The sequence below is a fragment of the Epinephelus fuscoguttatus genome, linkage group LG15 (genome assembly GCF_011397635.1).
Source record: "Epinephelus fuscoguttatus linkage group LG15, E.fuscoguttatus.final_Chr_v1".
Classification (NCBI taxonomy): domain Eukaryota; kingdom Metazoa; phylum Chordata; class Actinopteri; order Perciformes; family Serranidae; genus Epinephelus; species Epinephelus fuscoguttatus.
In genome coordinates, this window is record NC_064766.1 from 33770382 (window position 1) to 33794480 (window position 24099).

At 39.8% G+C, this 24099-nt stretch overlaps 2 protein-coding genes across 3 annotated transcripts; one reads left to right on the plus strand and one right to left on the minus strand.

Annotated features, from left to right (window-relative positions):
- The first annotated feature begins 8415 nt into the window (after positions 1-8415).
- On the plus strand, positions 8416-14645 carry elovl1a (ELOVL fatty acid elongase 1a). Its single transcript, XM_049598710.1, has 8 exons — positions 8416-8746; positions 9524-9616; positions 9883-10073; positions 10192-10272; positions 10377-10433; positions 10558-10663; positions 10837-10976; positions 13257-14645. Exons 2-8 carry the CDS (start codon positions 9556-9558, stop codon positions 13563-13565), a joined length of 945 nt encoding a protein of 314 aa, XP_049454667.1. The 5' UTR covers positions 8416-8746; positions 9524-9555; the 3' UTR covers positions 13566-14645.
- Positions 14646-16576: 1931 nt separating this feature from the next.
- Positions 16577-20699, minus strand: cdc20 (cell division cycle 20 homolog). Of its 2 annotated transcripts, XM_049598003.1 has the most exons (11): positions 20597-20699; positions 19965-20171; positions 19714-19856; positions 19528-19624; positions 19293-19418; positions 18909-19105; positions 18712-18806; positions 18390-18618; positions 18167-18292; positions 17318-17435; positions 16577-17025 (listed from the first exon to the last, which is right to left on the minus strand). In XM_049598003.1, exons 2-11 carry the CDS (start codon positions 20146-20148, stop codon positions 16847-16849), a joined length of 1494 nt encoding a protein of 497 aa, XP_049453960.1. In that variant the 5' UTR covers positions 20149-20171; positions 20597-20699; the 3' UTR covers positions 16577-16846. The 2 variants fall into 2 exon arrangements, with proteins under 2 accessions (XP_049453960.1, XP_049453959.1); XM_049598002.1 differs by having other exon boundaries at positions 18390-18806.
- Positions 20700-24099: the final 3400 nt, after the last annotated feature.

The window sequence follows — 24099 nt, forward strand, 5'->3', positions numbered from 1 at the left end:
ACGCAGTTAGAGGACGCCTACCTGTTGTTCTACCTCCCCATTGGCGCTCAGTGGGTGCGTTGGTTTCAGAGCCAGGAAAAGCCCGGAGGAGGAGTTAACGCGTGTCTCCCAGCAACTGAACAAGACAAACCTTACAGCGGTGGACAGAGGGAGACAAATCAACTGCGGCTACATTTTCATTCACAAATCTAGTCAGATTATTCCTGTATAATGCTCTCAATGTACCTGGTTTTCCTGTCAAATATATCTTCATCAATTCAGATTAATCTAAAATGCGTCAAAAGGACCTTTGTTTCTTGTCATATGTATTTTTTATTTACCTTGATTAATTGGTTGGTGTCCACCCCTCCCATGCGTAAAAGTCACAGGACTTTGAGTCGGGTTTCAAACATTTCACTCTTACGCAATGTGAGTGAACAGGTAAGTAATTACAATGGGGTTTCCCAGTTAAGGTGTGCAGGTGTATCCCTGTACAGATGATCTCCACCCTGGGTTTATGTAAGTGTTCCATGCTGCCAAAAGTGTTGCACCTTTAATCCCACGCAGAGCAGATAAATATAGGCGCGCTCACAGCACTGGGGCAAAGTTAATGGGATATAAACTACAAAAATAATATAATAAAGCTCCCTGAAGGAAAAAAAATAGGGCGTGTTGTACTGGGGTCAAGAAACTAGGTGTTGGTGAGAGTAAGAAATTCACTGGGAGCTCCACAGATATTTTTTTGTGACATTTTTCAATGTAAAACTCAATTATTGGCATTAAAAAAGTAAGAATTATTGATGTTTTGAAAGATGGTGGCGTCAAAATATTTTGGCATGCGCTATCACAAAAGAAAGAAAGGAAGGTCAGCCAGAGGAGAGGCTGTTATAAACATTGTACCTGTTTATGGACTCATTCCAGGTAACACATCAGTTGCTTATCAGTTAATTTCCCTCTACTGTACCTGTGTGTGTGTGTGTGTGTGTGTGTGTGTGTGTGTGTGTGTGTAGGTCGTAGGTTTTGTTTCAATAGGTACATATGAAATAGGGGGTTTGGGGATCCTCCACCTTCAGGAAATTTTGTGTATCGAACACTTAATTTTCTGCATTCTGGTGCACCAGTTTCTGTCTTTTCTGCTTTTTTTGTAAAAATGTCCTCAGTTTTCCTCTGCTACCTTCATCTTTTTATTGACAGGGGCAAATGCACATGTTCGGAATCTACATGTGTGTGTGTCCTCGTGTTTATGAGTACAGCCTTATTCTGATATGAGTGTGTATGCCAAACTGATTACAGTCCTTATGACTGTTTACTGGAGGAAATTATTTTACTGTAAAGACACTGACCTAGTTATTATCACCTGCTGGGTCTGCTACACCTATTACTAAGCTAAATGAGAAGTTTTTCTAGTTAACAGTTTGACCACTGAGCGGCGCTGTTAGCCACTTTACTGCTGGGGTCAACATACTTGTTTCCTTTGGCCTAAAGGGTTCATTTAAAAAATGTAAAGAATGCACTATCAATTTTTCTTAGCTGATGAAATCATTTCTTCCTGACTAATCTGTGCCCTGTGACCGAGTCAGCTTCCTATCAATATACGAGTACAACATATAACATTTACAAGCTGTGATAAGTAGTCAGACTTTAAACCGTAGTGTGATCCTCAGGATTACAACTTTATGATTCACACAGATCATGAAAAACAGAGAAACCCATTCAGCTAAAGAGTGAAACATTTTCTTTTTCATGAACATGCAACATGGCTTACTAGGTTACTTTGCTGGCAGCAGTGTCTCCTCAAGCTTGTCTGGATTAGCAATGCTCTGCATGCATCCTCAATAATTCAAAATCACACCAGTGATCTGACAACAGGTTACATTCAGCCTCAGGTCAGTTAATGACTCAGCATTGTGTGAAAAAAAATACAGGACTGGTTTTGATATTAATGACTTCTTGTGGCACTATGCTTTCCTTAATAAGCACTAAAGCAATACAAAGTTGAATTATCATTATAATTATTATTAGTAGTAGTAGTATCAATTTTCCTACTTACCCAAACTCATGTGAATTATTGACTTAAATGGGAAATAATGACACATTATTATAAAATCCCTGAAGTTAAACCTGCTATCTCTGCTCTTTGGATGATCCATCAGTTAGAGGAATACTTTACCCACAAAATGACTATTTGTGTATCAGTTACTCGCCACATGTTACAGTGAATTAGTGAAGAAAACTTTTGTTTTTCTCACATGCCACAAAGAATCTATAAATGGCAAACATTCTTGATTAATTTGAGGCCATGTCTAACATCAGCAAAACTATATCAAAACATGTGTCCAGACTCTCACCTACACGAGTGTGTGTTTTAGCTCTGTTCATGCCAGTGTTAAATGCATGCACTTCCCCAGACATACTACTTGTCCATGTGTGAAACTGTTCATGCAGAAGTGTTTTAAATAGCAAGGTTTTAGCAAAAATGCATGTGTTTAGGAAGCACTGAGCATACAACTGGATAAATGAGACTTGGATTATACTGCACAACTTGTGTGAGAGTTTTCTTCATGAATTCAAGGTGACATGAGTGAGTAATTGATATACAAATGACCTTTTTGTGGGCCTAAACCTGTTGACATTTCTCCTTAAATGCCCTACCAGTTATAATTATGGCCAAGTGCTTGGTAAAGTCCAGATTAAATGAATGAATATAAATTTCAAGTGTCAAATCCTTGAGCAAAGTGAAAGAACAAAATATTAAAACTATTAAAACAGTCTTGTTACCATGAGAAAAACAGTGCCCTGATATGTTGGTGTTTCACTGATTAGCATGTTAATGGACGAGTTTCTAAGTGATCCAGATAAAAGGAAAGTGTGTCTGTAAAAGAAAACCTCGCCCCTTCGGGTCAGTATTTACATTCATGTGTTTGAATGAGAAAACCTGAACTTTCAGACATGAACCCAGCTGACTCTGTTTGTAGGCTGTAAGAAAGGCTTTAGTTGTGAATTAATAGTAATTGGTTGACATGTCCTTTGGTCACATAGGTTGGTAGCACTGCAATCAATGAATGAAACACACCCAGGGTTGCAGCGATAGTACTATATTATGAAATACAATACTTGGCACATTAGACACCTCTGTCAACTCTACATGGAATGTGGTTTTGTCTCATAACAAAAACATCACAACTCAGTTCAACTCAGAAGGCTCAGATTCCAAAAATGTCAGTGTCACAGAAATGTGAATTTATGAGCTTTGGTGACCCTGTGACTCATGTGTTTGGCACCCTGACATCAAATATTCATATCTTTTCTCTTGCCTGTGGATCTGTTTAGTAATCCTGATTGTTTTGGTGTGAGTTGCAGAGTGTTGGAGATATCTGCCGTAGAGATGTCTGCCTTCTCTCCAATATATGGAACTAGATGGCACTCTGCTTCTGGTGCTCAAAGTGCTAAAAAAAAAAATCATTTGAAAAACTCAGCAGCAATGTCTCTTTCCAGAAATCTGACTCAGTTACTCAAGATGGTCTGCAGACTTTGTTGTGAGCAGTTTCATGTAGGGACTATTTTCTCACCGTAAAGGAAATCATTTACTGCTAGCTCACCTTGCACCACTGACGCCATAAATGTTTAAATGTGGCGCTGTCACAAGCATGAGCCTCTCGACCATGAGTAGATGCACACTTCCTTCTGCAGGATCATACAGTTGGCAGATGTAGTTTAGTAGAAAGAAAATGGTTTCTGCTCACAACAAGGTCTGTGGATTATCTTGAGTATCTGGGTCATGATTTCCAGAAAGAGACATTGCTGTGGAGTTTTTCTGGGCACCTTGAGCACAACAAGGCGAGTGCCACCCAGTTCCATTATACTGGAGAGAAGGCAGACATCTCTACAGCTGATATCTCAACCCAGTCTCACTCCGAAGTCGGCAAAATCTGGTAATTGGTCAGTGACTTGTGGCTTCGAACACCAATGAACAAAACCATCCTTTCATGTCGGCGTGATACTTGGCTGGTTGGCCGGTTGCCATTATAGTTAAACGGCAGTCAGAGGGGTCCATGGAAAACACGGCAGGACAAGAACGAAAGTTAAGGCGGCAAACGTCCAAATGGGGTGGGTGAGAAGGGTTGAGGATGGACCCAACAAACACAGACTTTCACAGCAGTGTTCGCGTCCTGTAAGATTCTAAAGCCAAACCCGTTCTTTTATCCTAAACCTAACCACTTGCTTTTGTTGCCTAAACCTAACCACGTGCGTCTGTTGTTGAAGGAATAAAACGTTAATTCCCGGTGTTGTACCGAAGTAATAAGTTTATTTTGAAAGAGACTGTATGTAAACAGTAAATTTCCTGTGAAAACAGAAGGTAATTTTAAAAGAAAACAATGCATGTAACAGGCAGAACTTGACACGCAGACCCAGAGCATCAACAGCTGACACACCCAGGGTATCTTGCATGACGTATGTGGTGGTGGAAAGTCCATGACCAAACGTCAATCTAGATTAATAAAAAGCACTACAGGCAAGAGAAGAAATAAGCTTTTTTAACTTTAGGTCGAACTGTCCCTTTAACTGCTTTTTCATTAACAACCACATTGCGTGTCCACATCCACTGAATCCATCTATTCATCTTCAGCAGCCAGGCTCTTCCTCTTACTTCCCAAAGCATCCATCTTGTCTAATTGTTCACAACTGGCTAATTGAGGACGACCCAGTCTGTCTCGAGACCGCTGTCTATCCCCTGATAATGCTGTTGGGCAGAGAACTATGGTCCATGGACAATGTTATGTTGTTTGTTAGATTCTATGTGATAAATTCTTTTGGGCAAAACCTCAACTTAAGCCACTGGGAGACAGTCACAAGGCCGAGAGGAACAGGGAGTGTGTTGTGGTGTGTAGTAATATGACAGCTATGAAAAACAGCTGACAGAGCAGTTAGAAACAATGACACAGTCTCTCACATTCAATCTGGGCCAAAAACATGTCAGTGTGCAAAACGCTGACACATTAGATTCATACTTTGTTCTTTTCTACATTTTTTAGTGGATAAACAGCTGCAGTGTTTATTTAAATTGAATATATTAAAGGTTTATCATTGCACCAACCACATACGGACGGGCTAAGTGTTACAATCCAGAGATCCTCGGCTGCTGGGAGCTTTGCGAGAACTTCTCCAGTGCAGCCTCTCCTTTGCAGAAACACTTGTTGTGCAAACAGCAGCATCCCCCTCTTTAGAGACCGATGAGTGAAACTACACTGTTTAATATGTTAACGAGCTCAGTTTCTCTTCCATTTAAGATTTTGGTGACCTGAAGCAAGTGAGACTGAGAGCCACACCTTCAAGTGGCCATTCAGTTAGGATCAGTAGTCGCTGGACTGGCCTTCTCTGAAAAACATACCACCAAGAAATCATGCACGGTCAGTGCAAAAAGAACAGTATATCATTCACATCAGTCTATACGTGTTACATTAATACACATCAACAGAGTGTACAGAATTCAGCTGCCAGGGTTTTAACCAGAACTAAGAGAAGTGATCACATCGCTCCAGTTTCAGCCTCTTCACACCGGCTCCCACTATGTTTTAGAACAGATTTTAACATTTCACTGATCACTTTTAAGGCTCTCCATGGTCTCTCTCGCTGCTATTTCTCTGACCTCTTAAAGACATATACACCAGGACGTACTTTGAGGTCCTCGGGCAGCAGAGGTCTTTAGTCTGTTCCAGAGGGTCAGCTGAAAACTAAAGGGGACACAGTGTGAGCTATCAGGGCCCCTGAGGCTCTGAAACAGCCTGCCTGAGGAAATCAGGTCAGCCGAGTCAGTGATCTCTTTTAAGTCCCTAATTTATGGAGAGCCTTTCCTGTTTTTACTTAGTTTTAAGTTAATTTAGAGTGTTTTTTATGTCCTCAGTTTCGGCATACTAAAGTGCCTTTATCAGTTCTTTTAATAGTTGTTTAATAATTAGTAGTTTGTTTTAATAATTGTTTTCATGTCTTGTCTGTTTTAATCTTTGACATGAAAAGCACTTTATAAATGAAGATTGTTAATGTTATTATTATCTTTTTGGACTAATATTTTCGTACATTGCATTTTCTTTTTATTATCAATACTATGAGCCTTTGCACATTCCCTAGAACATGGGTCTCTTTAACAGGGGGTTCTCAAACTTTAGGAGGTCCTCAGAGATACTGTGGGGAGCAACAAATTATTGTGTGATGTTGTTTGATCATTTTTTGAAAGTTTTTTCCCCCAAATTTAAATACGTCTGAATGCACACATTAACATGAATCCAACATATTTTAGGAAACAACCCAACCCATTTAATTTCCAGTACGCAACAATGATAATAGGCTAGACCTCCCACAACTGACAGTGAAAGCAGTATTGAGCCTTTGCCTTTTGCAACATTTTATGAAAGTGGATCTTCCTCTCTTACGTACCTGAAAAGCAAATACAAGTTAAGAATGCAGCCTGAGGCTGATGTGGACCTTTACTTGCCCTTGTATAGACAAGCTGTCACTCACCAAACATCTACAGAAGGTAACCAGCCACAGATGATGTTGAACTTTATTAGTCACTGTGCTTTCCACATGTGTGTGTTTAACATTAAAACATGATGTATAGATGCATGAATCTGTCAGAAAGTAGTATTATGCACCATAGAAGGGTATATACTTTATTATTAGGGGTGGGGAAAAAATCGGTACAGCATGGTATCGTGATATTTTTGTGTGGCAATATCGCATCATCACACAGTGCCAAGTATGGACTTTTTTACTGCATATATTTTAAAAATTATATGTACAAATTAAACTTTAGGTAGCCTATTTGAATAACATATTTCATTGATTTTTCAGTCCATTAGATAAATTTTGCTGCAAAAAAAATGGCTGAGGTGAAATGAACAGACTGAAACTGTATCTTATTCGATAAAACAGATGTTGACAAAGTTTTCCATGGGTGACATAATTCACAGCTGAAAAACGTAATATAAATTGCAATATATTTTATCACAACACTCAGTATATCACAACATACTTAAAATCTCAATAATACTGTATCGTGACTTAAGTATCGTGATAATATCCTACCATGGATCCTCCGGCCATTCCCACCTGCAACATAAACATGGCACTTTAGGCCACTGTACACATTATTTCAGCCCCAGTTTAATAAATTAAACTTATTCCTACAATGTATGTGGTAGGGGGTATTCGCGCCGTCTGTTTTTCAGCTAAGGGGTTGTTGGCCTGTAAAACGCTGAAAGGTTTTTCATTTTAAAGAGTTTAATTTACATATTTTCAAATATTTATTATTATTATTATTATTATTATCATACAATTTAAACTCCTATATTTCAAATATTTTTAAACAGTATTTTTTTTATATTTTTTATTATAATTTTAAAAAATTTAAAAATTCTGTATTTATGTTTCTTGTCTGTGCACCAAAACACCAAAGCAGATTCCCTGTATGTGAAAACTTTCTTAACAATAAACCTGATTCTGATACAAATGCAGTTGCTGTTGTTTTCTTTGCCCAATAATTTACTCAGTGACAAACTGTCTAATGCAGGTTTTAACTCTAAATATTCAGCCTACAATGGTTAAACCACATCAGCAGGTAAGATTTGCATTTCAGATTTTATTTTGATTTAATCACACCTTCATTGATTTTATGTCTGTGGCTTTCATACCTGCACTTCACTGAAAAGCCACCATGTGCCAAACTGTCACACAGTATATAAACAGGCAGTGATGAGTCCTCCCTCCCTCTCTCTCCATCTTTCTCTCATGCACAGATTCTTCTCATTCCTGTCAGCCTTTCGGTCTAACGTACGAGTTGGGGAGTACATTTTTAAACTTCACCCAAGCCTCACACCCAATGTCCCGGGTGCTCGGGGAACAGGTAAAACCAGAGGTGCAGGAGATCTCGTCATAGCAGCAGGGGTTGGACAGGAACCCAGCCTCTGTGCCACAACACAGGGAGGGATGGGCAGCTCAAAAAGTGACGTTAGGTTTTTGAATGTCTGATATGTGATTTCACCTTTAACCTAAATCATGTTTGAGGGACATTTTTGAAGTGAAATGAGCAAATCTTTTTGGATCGGCACGAGGAGCATCTTTACTTTAAAACCAGTCAGATGTTTTTACATTTTTTTATCCTGTAACTTTCTGTGAAACACTTTTGTCATCTTGAAAATAAAGTAAGTTTTTTTAATCCTCGTGCTTATTAAGGGGATTTCATTGCCACAGCAGCTTTGCCATTCACCTATGGGCTGGGTTTCTTTAATCAAGGCCTGCAACTCCATGACCCCATCCCCTTCACCACCATTGATGAGACAGTCCAATCACAAACAGGCTAAGTGAGGACAGGAAGGTGGAGCTAAGCATTGAAACAGGGTGTGGTCCTGAAACCAGCAAGCTTTGTAGTAGTGCCCCGGGGTTTAAATTGAGTTGAATGGTCCCGGTGCTATAGTTATAACAGCTTGCCTCTCACTTTTACTCATCTCTCTCTCTCTCTCTCTGTCTTACTTCTTTCCCCATTTTCTCACCTGTGAAACTTTCCACTCTTGTTGAACTCTAAGTAAAGAATCACAGACATCTGAGGACTGCTGGAGGCTACCACCCACAGAATAGCTCTGAATGTTTCTGGTTTATCCTGATCACCTTTCACTGCTGCTGCTGATCTCTGTTGGATCCTCTGGATTGAGAGCTGCCTGCCCCGGCTGTGCAGCGCACACAGGAGTGAGTGCTGAGGACCTGAGCTCAGCAGGTGAGTCACTTAACACAAAAGCATGTTTTTTTTAGCAGTTTCAAGGATCTGAGATTTGTGTCTGTGCTGCTCCTGTAGAAGAAATGTTCAGTGTGTTTTTAATGAAAGGATTTGTTTCTTTTTAATTCATCAAGGTTAGACTGGTGTCTTCTGCCAGATACACCCTCCATTTTATAGTTCACTGAGGTTTACCTGGCTTAAGAACAACAAAACACTAATTCAGCTGTTTAAATAGAGCATGTTATGTAGTTTTACTCCCTGGGAATCCCGATCAGCTCGCATCTTGGTAGCTTAGTAGTTTGGCTAAGCCGGCTGTGAGGGCCAAGTTCTTTGCCTCACCTGTTTGACTTGCTCTGTTAGTCAGCAGGAGAGTATTTCATTGTTTCTAGACTGACAGCAGAACACAGATGTTTCACAATCCTTCGTGATACAGATGTCTTTTTAAAATACTGAATCACTGTTTTCTTTTTGAATTACGTAAAGAATGTTTTCTTCTTGAATGAAGCAAATCTGTGGGGATTTTTGCTCATATACCACACTTTGGATCAGGCAGTGAAAGGAGCTCCTAGTTCAGATTTCTGTGTGTATTTTGTTTGACATGATGTACACAAGGGCACTCAGGGGTGTTTGATAAGCCTGTGCAGCTGGCTCCTGTTTGTTCAGTCAGTGGGGAAGCAGGTGGACGTGTCGCTTTGTTGCTCACCTGCCCACTTGTCCTCCCTTTCAGCTCATCCCCTGGTTTCTGACTCGTTGTCTTTTCTTGCTTGTTTTTCTCAGTGTATAAATAGGACAAGAAACAAGCAATCACCATGCTGCGAGAAGCCGTGTCAAAAATTGTAGAGCTCCACAGTTATGTTTTATTGAGGACTGGTAAGTGTCTGTTACAGCTTCACATTTCTGCTTTGTTAGAATATGAATGAATGACTGGTGAGCTAATGGCATGATAGTGAATACTGTGTGAAAAAGTCTGAAACAGGCATTTTGCTTTGGTTTCTGCTAAATTACTCCATGAATCTGCCAGATATCTGTGTGTCTGTCTGTGTGTGTGTGTGTGTGTGTGTGTGTGTGTGTGTGTGTGTGTGTGTCCATTACTGACACGCCAAGACACTGAGAAAGTGTGTTTTTGTTCTCCCAAGATGCCCGAGTCAAAGACTACCCACTGATGCAGCACCCTGTACAGATGACCAGCATCCTGTTGGGCTACATCTTTCTCTCAGTGTATGTTGGACCCCGCATCATGGCGAACCGCAAGCCCTTCCATCTCAACACAGCCATGATTGTGTACAATGCAAGCATGGTTTTACTGAATGCCTACATAGTGTATGAGGTAAGAAGAAAAAGACTGAGAAACTGAATTATTTGCTGGATAAAATCCCCATTTCCTTCAACAGCTAGAGTACTTGTAAAATATTAACAAGAGCTGCTGATGTGTTTTTGACACCTAGTTCATGATGTCTGGATGGGGCACCACCTACACGTGGAGGTGTGACCTCATCGACACGTCAACCAGCCCACAGGCTCTCCGGGTAAGTATCTATGATCTCCTGAAAAACTGTAAACTGAGAAATACAGATTAGTTTCTGTCTGTGATATTTGACATTACACCACTTTCTTCTTGTCCTCCCACCAGATGATTCGAGTGTCTTGGATGTTTTATTTTTCAAAATACATCGAACTCCTTGACACAGTAAGGGCCTTTTCAACTCTCCAAACATTCCTTTTGCTGTCTCTGGTGACTCTTTAATTGTCTGACCTTTTTGCGGCATATCTTTGTGCATATTAACTTAAGCTTGTTCTGCTTTTTATTTAAGCTATTCTTTGTGCTGAGGAAGAAACAAAGCCAGATCACCTTTCTCCATGTATTCCATCACTCCTTCATGCCCTGGTCGTGGTGGTGGGGCATCACTCTGACTCCTGGTGAGGTTTACAGAGCATATTATCAATGCAAAACTCTCAAACTCAAATTACAGCCATTGCACTACTTTGCATCTGTGGAAATGAAAGTACAGAAATTGGGGAGATCGCTGTACAGTAGCATAAAAATGTCTAATTAAACACATAATTTCCTGTGTTGTTTTTCCCCTTTCAAGTCGGAGGAATGGGCTCCTTCCATGCCATGGTGAACGCAACCGTCCACGTCATCATGTACTTTTACTATCTTCTCTCTGCTGCGGGACCTCGCTTCCAGAAATACCTGTGGTGGAAGAAGTACATGACTGCCATTCAGCTTGTATGTCCCTTTTTTTTTTTAAATTATTTGTTCATACACACAGAAAAAAATTTCCTCAGCAGTTCTTTGAAGTGGGATGAGGTGCTAGGTAGTACACAAGCAACCTTTTGAGTCATTGTATTGTTCTTTAGAGGTTCTCTACTGGTTCTTCAACTTAGTATAGTTTAGTTTAGTTTAGTTTAGTTTAGTTTAGTTTAGTTTAGTTTAGTTTAGTGTTATTTCCTGGGGAAAGAGTGTATTTTTAGAAGATGACATGTTAAATCAGTGGCTCTCAACCTTTTTACATGTTCACGGAAATATTCTAGGCTTGAAAAGGTAACATATTAGGTTTCTCAGCAAGAATTTAGTACCATTTAGAAGCATATTTACTCATCAGTGGTATCTGGCATCATTCAAGGGCCCCAAGGCTAAAAAAAATTAAACGCAATAAAGTGCTATATGGCACCTCTAAAAGCCCAGACACACCAAACCAGCATTAAAAAACTACTGGCGACAAGGTGGACTGTTGCGTTGCCTCACGCCACCCGTGTCTTGGCCAGAAAGTTGCACTTGAACACAGCACGAAGATTACAGCCAACGACCAACTAGCATGTTCGCTATCTCTGCATACCAGCAGGCGACAGGGAACGACAGGATGGATTCAAGATGCTCGTTAGCCAGTTAGCACATACACAACAAAACCCAATGTTAAAAATTATATTCACCATGTACGAGTGAACAATAACACAAACAATTATTTCTGCTAAAAAATAATGTTACCTAATATAACAATATGTTTTGATCTCACATTGACTTAAGCTGGTGGTTTGGGTTCCTCACTCCCGTTTCTTATCTTGTGCACTGAGCTGAACTGCCGAACAGTGTGAATTCAGTCACCAAATGGCTCTGCCGTCCCCAAATTAACATGACTAGTCCATACCCATTGGTAGCTTTGTCACCTTCTACCTATGCCAATCCTCAGTGCCTATGTGCAGTTTCACATAGATTGACCATGTCAGTGAGTAGAAAAACATGGGACTGACAGAATGACACACTGACAGTTTCCGTGATTATGTACAGCATACCATACCATGACTTAGTCATACCAAAAATTAGGAAAAAAACAACAAACATTGGTCCACAGGGGGAGAGTAGAAAAACATGGGACTGACAGAATGACACACTGACAGTTTCCGTGATTATGTACAGCATACCATACCATGACTTAGTCATACCAAAAATTAGGAAAAAAACAACAAACATTGGTCCACAGGGGGAGCCACAGCGATCGGTCGCATTTTAGCCATTTTTAAGCATTTTTCTGTTGTTATAGCGCCACCCAGTTGCCAATTAGAGTTAAATTTCTCCAGTCACCTTGAGGCGCCCTGTTCTACATATCTACCAAGTTTAGTAATGTAGTAATTATTACTAATTAGTAATTAGTAATTATGTGTGGTCATATGCCTACAAAGTTGCATGGTGATGGGTGAAACCCTTGAGATGTTATACACCTTTATGTGATGAGCCACGACCTCCGCAATATTCATTGCCTTATAGAAGCTCAGTTTTAGTAAGTTTTCCAACTTTTGCCAAGAGGGAACTTTAGATATTGGTCCCTAGATTATGTTCACCCAGTTTCATGCATATTGGTCAAACTTCCTAGGAAGAGATTCATTTGAAGTGTTTTTCAAAAATTTCAAAATGGCGGAAAATCTATATAAGCAGAAGTTATGGGTTCTTGAGGCAAATTTGTTCCCCATGAGGAGAGGCATCTCTGTGCAAAGTTTCATGTCTCTACGATATACGGGGCATGAGATATGCCCATTCAAAGTTTGCAATTTCAATCGGTTGCTATAGCGCCCCCCTTTGGCCAATTGATGTAATATTGCTTCATTGGCATCCTCCCATGACCCTCTACCACTGTGCCAAATTTCACATGGATTGACCAAGTCAGTGAGGAGAAAAACGTGGAACAGACACACAGACACACCCGTCATTTTTCGTCATTATATAGTAAGATATAGTCAGATGAATTGGCCAAAAAAGGGCCAACAAGGCCAACTAGTGCCAACAATGCAGGACACGTCGCAAAAGCAGCCCAACATTGACTGATAGCTGACCATCCGGTGCCATTTAGCACCATAACAGGTTTCCCCTGTGCTTCAATGCTTAAATAAACTGCTTTTGGGAACTGTTTAGCACCATTTTTGTTTAGAGTGTAATGACCTGACAAGCATATATATTATTTTACAATGGATCTGGGTTACAACAGCAATCTGTCCTTTCTCTGTTGATTCACAGACGCAGTTTGTTCTGGTCTCCGTTCACATCAGCCAGTACTACTTCATGGAAAAGTGTGACTACCAGGTTCCCCTGTGGATCCACTTGATTTGGCTGCATGGCTTCACCTTCTTCTGCCTCTTCTCCAACTTTTGGATACAGGCCTACATAAAGGGAAAGCGTCTTCCTGCCTCACAGAAAAAGCCAACACAGAACGGCTCGACCAGTGAAGCAGTCACTGTGGTGGCCAATGGGAAACACGTAGGGAATGGGAATGCGCACCACTACACCAATGGCAAAATTGTCCTGGGCAAAGTAAAGGAAATCTGAGTTTGTGACTGTGGAAATAAGAAGGAGGTGTACAAGGAGGTACCTAGAGCTGCCTTGTAATAATAATTCATATCTAGTAACATATTGGAACAGCACAGATTTCAATATGTGATGTACTTTCTACATAAATCTAGTCTTTCTTATGCTCACTTGTTGGGATGTGTGTTTTGGTCGTGATCACTATTTGCCATAGTGTGTTTGCTAGTTGAAAGCTATTAACTGTGATGAACACTGTAGGAAGATTGGTGCTCATTTTGTCACTCATAGTATTCTTTGACTCAGGCTTGGCCCACACACGCTTGACCTACACTACTGTTCGGTTGCTTGGGAGTTATCGCACAGTTTCCACTGAAGACCAGCACATATAAATAACTGCCACAAAGTTTATACCAAAACAGAGCTTTCACTGTAAATGTCAAATATTTAGTTTTTTTTCTGTTTTTTTTATTTATCTTTTGAAATAAAATTGTTTTTTTAGATAAAGGTCTTTGTCATTTGAAAAGCAGTTAAGGTGTGCACTTTGTAAGAGACATGCCACACCTCAGTTTTTCAATTTTAAGAATTGTGGAAACGAAATGTTATACTGTATATTACAGTATTGATGCATTTTGCATTTTTGCATAATTAGGTAGTGACATACACTGTAATAATAATAATAATAATAATAATCCATTCTGAGTTTTGCATCAGTCTATGATCTTTTCTCTCAGTACACCTTGCACGAAGTTAATACAAAGTACTTTCCATTACATTCGATTTTTTTAAAAAAAAAAAAAACAACTGCGCTGTTTGTGAATATCACCGCAGAATGTATATATTGATGGATAAACCTACCAGTGTTTTTACTGTTGCTGTTCATGACACATGTGCACTGACGACAGTTGAAGTATGATCTATTTTTGAAGCACTGCTTGCCTTTTAAAAATTGGATCGAATATTTGCCACAAAAAAAAATACGTATGAATGGATGCTTTGATGTGTCCAGGAGGTGTTTATATGTTACGATTAACCCTCACATTGTTTAGTCGATTACCTGTTTACTTCTTGAGCAGAAATAAACACTCGATAAATGTTTTGTAACTTTTCTGTGTTTTAAAATCTTTCAGTAAGGAAGGAGATTATTAGATTGATATAATTTATATATAATTTTCTGCACCGTGTGGGTCCAAAGATTCTCGTAGAGGCTGCATTGTTATAGACTCAGTTATTACCAATGTATCTTAGATAAATTTTCAGCATAAAAAATAAATTATGTTTGTTTCATTAATGTATTTTAGTCAGTTGACAACTTATTTTAAGAAGTTGGCCACATTTTTGAGTAGGATTTAATTAAAATAATAAGTAATAAGATAAATTAAATTTGTTCAACTTAAGTTTATTTATTAGTCAAAGCAAAACATGATACGTGTACTAATCTAATTGAGTTTGGCAGATAATAAAAGACACATGGGATTTACTCAATAATGCCAGAGCTGGAACTACTTAAAAAGATGCATGCATGTTACCTTAATTTTTTAAGTCAAACCAGTGCAGCTCTTTATGCTCATAATGCCTCCAACACACTGGTAAATAAGCTACTGTCATGTTTGTAAAGCAGATGTTTTCTCACTTATGGTGACCATTTATGGAGAGTGTTACAACAAAACATTACAGCAAATTATTTTATTAATAAATGCATCCTGGGGCGCATATGAGCCGCTGAAGTGGAACATAGGAGTGAAAACCTGAATCTTAAAAAACCTACAAACTGCATTCATTACTGATTACAAATGTTCCTTAGCCTCAGGCTGAGAATAGTTTTATTCAGATAGATTCCTCTGATATCAACACACGAATCTTGATCTCCAGCATAAATAATGTAATTATGGCAGATCATCACACACACAGAGTTAAAAGAGACATGTATCTTACAGTAAGTCTCTCAGCCAACAGGATGCTGTAAATCACTGAAAATGAGCAGCATGTGAAAGAAAACATGGTGATTGTGGATCAAAACCTAAATGTTAAGGCTATTCTGTGAAGTGAATAATTACTAGTAATAAAATATGACTATTCTAGCATCTAATAACATGAATGAAACACAATGTCACAGGCTTTCATCTGGGTTATCCACAGCTACACCGGATGAAAGCCTCCACATCACAAGAGGGTGTGTCCGATGGCTTCCCAGTATGCACGACGTCAATGAAATTATCAAGATCATCATTTTATCTGTGCTTTTGTGTTCTGCAATGCTTCGAATGTTGTTCACAATTCCACATTGTTGTATGATTAGTCAGTACTTGCAAAAATGAAAGCACACGCACACACCACAGCGTAATTCTGTTCAAAATAATTACTGAACATTATATTTTAGATCATTTGCCTCTGTGTATTAAAGATGCTCCATAGTTAGCCTTTTAATCCGCTGCAGTTTCAATCTGTCAACTACACAGTATATGTTTATACTATAACCAAAGTGGGAACTGTCTGACAATATATTTGTGATTTTTTGTTTGTGACTTATACATTGCTGACAAAGTCCTCCCTGCAGGCGCTGGACTTGTGACTAACTGGCTACGCTTGTCAGATAGCCATCTTGTTTCTTGTCTCTGTGAAACTTAACGTTTTAATTATGTAAGTCAATACCTTAAACTGAAGTTAAACTACATCTGCAGCAAACCTCAGATACTAAGACCTCAACATGATTTTAGACTTACACAGAATACACAGCCGCCAGGTTCTGACTGACTCACAGGTGAAGTTTAAACCGCAGCTTCTGAGGGCATGGCACTAAAGTTTAAACCTAAAACCACAACATTTGCAGGATAAACTTAAAATTTCTACTCATCTATTGGTTTAGCAGGTGTCAAGACCCCAGACTGTAAAAATGTCGAGACAATTCAGGTGTCAAAATGAATGTAAAATGGCTTTCACCACATTTGAGTTGATCAAATAAAGCCTGCAGTTTGAAAAAAAAAAGCGCAATACTTATATGCCCATTAACTGACAGAAGCACATAAGGTGATCAAACCCTTTATTATGAATCACTCCACTGTATACAATGCATCGTCATTATAAAATAAAGCTAAGTGAAGGTCAGAAATATACAAACACTCAACACTGGTAGAGCTGTATAAACAATAAAGACCAACAACCTATTTCACCATCAGTATGAACAGTAAATTGCCAGTTACAGCTAAAACTGGTAGAAATCTTTATTGTGGATTAAATAAAACATTTGCACATATCTCATTCAACATAGACCCCAAAAAAATCCCCCTAGAGTCAAGACAAGGAAATCATCTGATTGACTGATGAATGACGCTGCTCGTTGATTTGACTAGCCTCTCTTTGGCCTTCTTCTTAATGGGATCTATTTCAAAGCTCTTCCACAGACGGATCGTCTCATCTCCAGCGACAGTCACAACGGTAGAGCAGTCTGGGCTCAGACTCAAACTGAGAACTCTGTCCTCGTGGCCTAAAATAAAAAAAAAATAAAAGAGTAATGTTAAGACCAGCAAGAAGCTTGACGAACAGCAGTCTCCAGCAGGGTAGGAAATTAGCAAGTGGCTTCTAGATTTGCTTCACTAACCAGCCAAAAAACAAAAAGGTAAATTATTGAGCAGCTGGTAGATTTTGGAATCCACCAGCCACAGTGCCAGGTGGGCAAAATAGTTAATTCCCAACCCTGGTCTCCAGTCACTCGATGTTTCTCTACGTGTGAATAAGTACAGAATCAATCCAGTCAAAAAGAGATAAGAGATTCTTACCGTTGAGTTCTGCAACCTTGGTGAGAGCAGGGTACTTCCAGATTACGACATTGTTGTGGGCATATCCATGGGCAGAGACCAGCTCCTTGTAGTTGGGTGCAAACACCAGTGACGAGATCTAAAAAACAAAAGCCACGTGTGATTTGAGAAAAGGCGTAATATGAGCTTGTCCATTTTGACACAGGAATCAATATGGTGGCCAGCTGGTATCAAACACCTCAAATTACAGTTCAACAGTAAGGCAAAATATGTTTCTGTAAATATTTTAGGCGAGTAAAAGGCAACACAGTAACAGAATCTTGGTTCATATTTGAGCAGCACTAATTTGCTGTTTGATCTCCATATTTGCAGTCTCTGTTTTTACAATAAAAAGGAAACAGTCCAGTGCCTGCTTCCTGTTTTACAGTCTGGTCCGAGTTTTCAGAGGGGTAGGTGGCTCTCTCAATTTGCTTCTATACTCCGTGTCAGTGGTGGGGGGGCATTCAAAGATGTGGAAGTACTGTCTGTAGTTCGAGCAGCAGCCAATGATGCGTTTCAAACTGAGAGATCTGGGCGCTGGTAAGACTGAGAGAAGTTAACCAAAGTTAACCACGGGTAAATTAACACCAGCCACCAAAATATGCAAGTGGCTGCTAGATTTGCTTCACTTCCCAGCCAAAAAAAAACAAAAAAACCAAAACAATGGTAATCCATTGAGTGGCTGGTAATTTTAGGATCTATTAGTCAAAGTGGCAGATGGACATAAAAACATTGATTTCCAACCCTGTCTGTTATACTACGAAGTTGGTTAAAATCAGCCAAGTGTCTCTTTAAGAACATTATTGATTGAGAATAGCAGTGTGTAGGTACCTGGGACTGAGTGTCAAGTGAACTGATGCAGGAGCCACTGTTTACATTCCAGATGCGGATGTGACGGTCACTGGTACCTCCTCCAGATGCAAGGATATTTGGCTGCCACGGACACCAGGCCAGAGCCTAGAATGACAACGACAACACATCCAAATGTGAGATTCAGGTTTTACACAGTCTGTGGTAAAGGTACTTTCCCTAGTAAAGGTATGAAGACACTCACCTTGACAGCTCCTTGGTGTTCACTCCAGCAGTGGACTGACTGCTGGGGGCCGCTGTTCTGCACACTGGGCCATACGTAAACTATGTTGTCATTGCCTCCGCTGGCCAGGTAACGCCCATCAGGGGACCACTTTAGTCCACACACCTCCTGTGAGTGACCAGCGAGGGTGAAGATGTGGTGGTCTGCCACCCTCACATCATGGTGGTGGATGTGTCCTGATCTTGAGCCACTAAGAGAGAGAGAGAGAAACACATTTAGGTCCAACAAAAACAAACCACTGGAATCGTATTTTACTTTTTGTATGAGGAATGCTGTACTGTACCTGGAGAGAATGTGGTCGTTCCAGCTCAGGCTACCAACTCTAGCTGTATGACTGGCCATGCTGCGTAGACGCTTCTGATTGTCAACATCCCACAACTAAAAAACAAAAAAATGTACCGTGAAATAAAAATAGTAAGCAGTTCTTTGAGTGTCCTGTGTCTTCACGAACTAAGGCGGTGTGTTCGTCAGCACACTGACCTGAACTTTGCAGTCACTGGTGCCGATAGCTAGGTAGTTCCCCTCCTTGGTCCAGGACAGTGAGCAGATGTAGTCCTCCTCACGCTCCAACTTCATGAGAAGAGTGATGTCTCCTTGAGTTGCATCCCACAGGTAAACACTGTTATGAAGCGCAACAGCAAGAACATTTCGGCTGCTCCAGTCAAGCAGATTCAAATCTGGAAATTAAAAAGGGACCAAATGAGTGCTTGCCAAGTGTACAAGGGTGCCTTTGTGCTGTAAGATCAAATATTAATGTACAAAATATTTACTGATTGTAGTGATCAATACTGTCTCAATTGATTGCTGTGAATTGTTACTGAATGAAATACAGAAAAAACAAACACTCTTAAGTGTCAAACTTACAGAAATCATTTCGAAGCTCAGGAGCATCCAAGATTCTGTCTGGAGTTGAAGATATGTATCTTGTCTTTTTGACAGAGGCAGGAGTTGTACCCTGACTGTAGAGAACCTTCAAGTTGTTTTGATAGCCTGTTAGACCAAAAAAAAAAAAAAAAAAAAAGACATTCAAAAATCATCACTGCCTATATTTTTTTAAATATTCTTGCAAAGCACTATCTTGACACGTATATATTCTTACCTTCTGGAGCATTCAGCGGCTTCCCTCCAAGGTGCAGGATCTTTGCATCTTCAATGTTGTAGCCATTTAGGGACATAGACCAGGCTTTCTGGCTTTCCTTTAAACACACACACACTATGATGAATCTGTAACTCACGGGGGGGGGGGGGGGGAATCATAAGAAGATGTATGTAAATAATAACTTACTGATGATCCTGCTGAAGTGTTGGCGTCTGCAGGCTCATTCTCCTTTGAGAGCAGGAAACTTGCCACATCCATTTGTTTGCTGTTTCTGACTGGAATGAAGCGGTCGCCCCCCATCTTAGAGGGAGTCTGCTTTTTACTTTTGCCTGTGATACAGAAAAATACCCCAGTGGTTAACATCTGCAGAGATATAACTTAACTACAAAGTTTGATGTGTTAAAATGCGTGAGTGCAACATTTGGGGCACACACTACCTGGTGTTTTGCTCGGTGTTCTGGATGAGCTGAGCGACACATTGGCAGGTTTACCAGGAGACAACCCGGCGGATGTGTTGGATGAGCTGGCCTTTCTCTGCCACCTCGCCATGGGAGCGTTTGTGATGGGCATGTCCAGCTTCAAGATGCTGTGGATGTCGTTCTCAAACCCAAACTGCGCCATTTTATTCAGGTTTCACACGACCTCTATAAATCAGGGCAAAAACGTGTTCAAAAGATGTGCAAAAGTAACTGACTCATTAAAGTCTATACGAGTTGGTGTGTTAGCCAATAGCTAGGTGACGCATGCTAACACCGGGGTCTCCGAGTTAACGTTAGCACTACTTTAGCGGCTGGTGTGAACCGGAAAACTTCATTTTATTTGAAGGAAAATGAAAACAATGAGTCGTTTCTCATCCGCTAAACCTATTTTACATCACCTCTGAATGAAACGAATGCAGTTAAACCTAGCTCACTTAACGTTAGCCAACTTAAAAGGAAACGAACACAAGTTAGCATTAGCTTAAAGAAAACGAGCACACGTTAGCATTAACTTTAATAGTATTTAACCACTTTAAAAGTTCAATGACCGTAAAATAGTGATACCTCTAAATCTAACACAATTATCTCACCTCTTTAAAAACGTGGCATCAGCTGGAGCAACACTGTGGTCACTGTAATCTCTCTCCAAAGTTTGAATTTCGTGACGATGACGCCACACGGTTTAAATCCCAGAATGCGCTCCTGCGATTGGCTCGTTCAAGGAGCTGCCGTTATCGCCAGGCGTTCCTATGGTAACGTTTACAAATGCGGTAATGTGATTGGTGGAGGGAACTTCCGGACAAACCAACGCCTGAAAACCTTCCGCCGGTAAAAATTTATATCGTCATCTAGTGGTTAAAAGATGATAGGGTTGTGTCCTATAAATAAAATAAAATAAAATAAAATTATAGAAGTCTAAAATTTGTGTAGATTGCTTCACTTTAACATGTTAAACAGTCCGTTGTCAAATGATTTTTATTTGATTATTTGAAGGTTGAAAAATGTATTTAATGAACATATAGTCACAAAAAAATAAATAAATGATTAAAATATATCAAGTCTGAATCACATAAGGTGTCGTAATATAAATGTGTCACAGATATTCCAGCATGACATTTAACTTTAAATTATCTTGATTTATTTCACCATAACACCCTTTAAAGTAATTTGAATTTATAGAAGCATTAAAAAAGGTTTGAGTAGACAATAGGCCAAAAAATTGTGTTAATGCTCTGTCAGGAGATATCTGGTAAAAGACTCATTTTACACTGGTATACATCTTTAAATGCATATCTGCAGTACAACATGGTTGGAGTGCACACTGTAGCTTGTAGCACTGTACCATTGTATGAGGCATAGAGATCCAGTCATAATTAAGTTACCCTGGTTTTATTTATTCAAAAGGGCCATAATGAACATCACATTTGTGATTAATTGCCAAATTATGAGTTGTCTGATTTGATTAAGAAAATCAAAGACTTCTCGCAGTCATCAGGAGAGCATTAAACAAACGGTTTAACCATTTGCAGCTTGATAAACATCAATCATCTGTTCAAGTCATTCTGTTAATAAAATTACTATAATGCATATTCACCCACAGACATATACGTTGATTTTTATGCCAAACATTAGCGCTAACTGGATGTAGTTGATTAAAATTAAAAGTTCTTGCCATTGTAATGCTAAAATCAGAGATGTTATCAAGTCAAATCAACCATTTGTCCCTCTGCTCTTTGATTAGCAGACAAGATCACATGATCCCATGATTAAGTGTGTGCATATTAATTGGATTAAAAGGATTATATTATTGATCAATTATCCACCACAAAATAAAAACTAACTCAAAAACTAGAGTTATGTTCTGGGTATTATTTTAACCAAAACACTCAGAATATCCAACACATAGACAATAACACTCATTCTCAGTGAACTTCTACTAAACTTCTGTCAACATGTTAAATCTGGTGAGAGACTAATGTTGACATCAAAAGAAACATTCTGTCTCTGACTGAACCTTATCAAAGCAGGAGGATAATCAAAGGCAGCTGATACAGCTCTCTTGTTGAAAATAAATAAACTGTTGCTTGTATCCACTGAGAGTTGAGTTATTTGTTTTCTTTTTTTCCCCAAAGACTTAAGAAAAATAATTATTGAAATGAATGTCAGATGTTTAAACTTATAAACCATCATGGAAACTCAAAAGTATTTTTAAACCTCTGATCATAGATGAGGTGAAAATGTCTTGAGCTTTTCTGGTTGCTGTAAGCCATCTGTAAGAGCCAGTTTCTTGTTATGAACAGTTTTATTGTTATTTCTTCCTTTTGGATTTAACACAGGTTTAACAAGGGGAAATCAGATAGGAAAAGCACAAGAATAGAAAATTAAAAAGGATGATACAAGGGTGACATACATTAGATCTCATACCTCCATTGTATACAAGCATTTTAAACTGGGGTCTACTGTTTTAAAAGTGTACAGACAGAGTATCAGTGGTCTTCCAGCCCCTTATCGAGGTCTTTTAATGCTTAATATGTCCAGGTATTCTTTCAGCTAGGAGTCCTTTGTGAAGCAGGCTGCTTTATGTGCCTTCCAGTTTAGAAGACTCTTAGTAAATAAGCAACCCAGTGTCCATAGGCGCTTGACAGTTAATCCAACATTACTGTCAAACTTCAGGCCCAGCAAACATACTTTGGGGCACACTGGGAAATTGACATATTGACACACGAGATATCACTTCTAACCAGAGTGTTTTAACAGCTGGACATAAGCCTTAATGTTTGTCTTCCATCTTGGATAATCTAACAGGAGTAATACACCTACCAGCCAAAACATTCAAACCACTGACAGGTGAAGTGAATAACTCTGATTATTTTGTTCCAATGCATTGTTCTGCTGGGAAACCTTTGGTTCTGGCATTCATGTGGATACCACCTGACATGTTCCAACCACTCAAACACCATTACAGACCTTGTACCCCCCCTCATGGCAACAGTACTCCCCAATGGCAGTGGCCACCCAGCAGAGAAAAGCACCATGCCACACTGCAAACATGGCTCAGGAATGGCCCAAGGAATGTGACAAAGACCTCAAAGTGTCAACCTGGCCTCCAAATTCCCCAGATCCCACTCTGAATGAGCATCTGTGGCACGTGCCATTAACCCACCTCACAACCCACTGGACTAAATGGATCTGCCGCCAACGCACTGGTGCCAGACACTGCAGGACACTCCCAGAGATCCTGTGTCCATGCCTCGACAGGTCAGAGCCAAGTCCGATCCAAGGAGGCCCCACCTTGGATTAGGGGTACATCTGGGGTACTGGAACGTCACAAGAATCCTTGAGCAGATTGGGACCTGCAAACTTAGAATCCAGGTCGACAGCTTGAGCTTTTTGTCACGCTCTACAGGCCATTTCTAAACAGTTTTTGTAGTGTGGCATGCTGCTAATCTCTGCTGGGGGGCACTGCCATTGGGGAGTACAGTTGCCATTAGGAGGGTACTGGTTCTGCAACGGTGTTTGAGTGGGTGGAACATGTCAGGTGGTATCCACATATATGCCTGAACCAAAGGTTTCCCAGCAGAACAATGCATTGGAACAAAATAATCAAAGTTATTCACTTCACCTGTCAGTGGTTTTAATGTTTTGGCTGATCGGTGTACATGCTCTGCACATAATCTTCTCTTGTTGAATCCTAAATCTCACACATTTAGACAATCTCAAAGCTAACGTCTAAATGATGTTCCACTGGGAGACAGTCTAAGATGTATTAAGGTCATGCTCCCAAGCCAGCTGGACAGAAAAATATGCATTAGGGGCAGCTATGGACATTAAGTTAGAGACCACACCTCTTGCCATGGTTGCCGTCTTTAGAAGCTGATCCCATTTTGGACATGAGGCAGGAACTGCTCCGTCTCCACATTTCTTATTTAAAATAGAAGATAATTCAGTATATGTTCAGAAGGAAAAGCCCCTCAGTGCTTCATCACTTGTGCAGCTGCTTAACAATAGAGCATGAAAACCTAATAATGTTATCTTGTAGGGATGGTAGCTTTGGAGAGTACCACCATTATACCAAGGATATGTTCTTATGTAC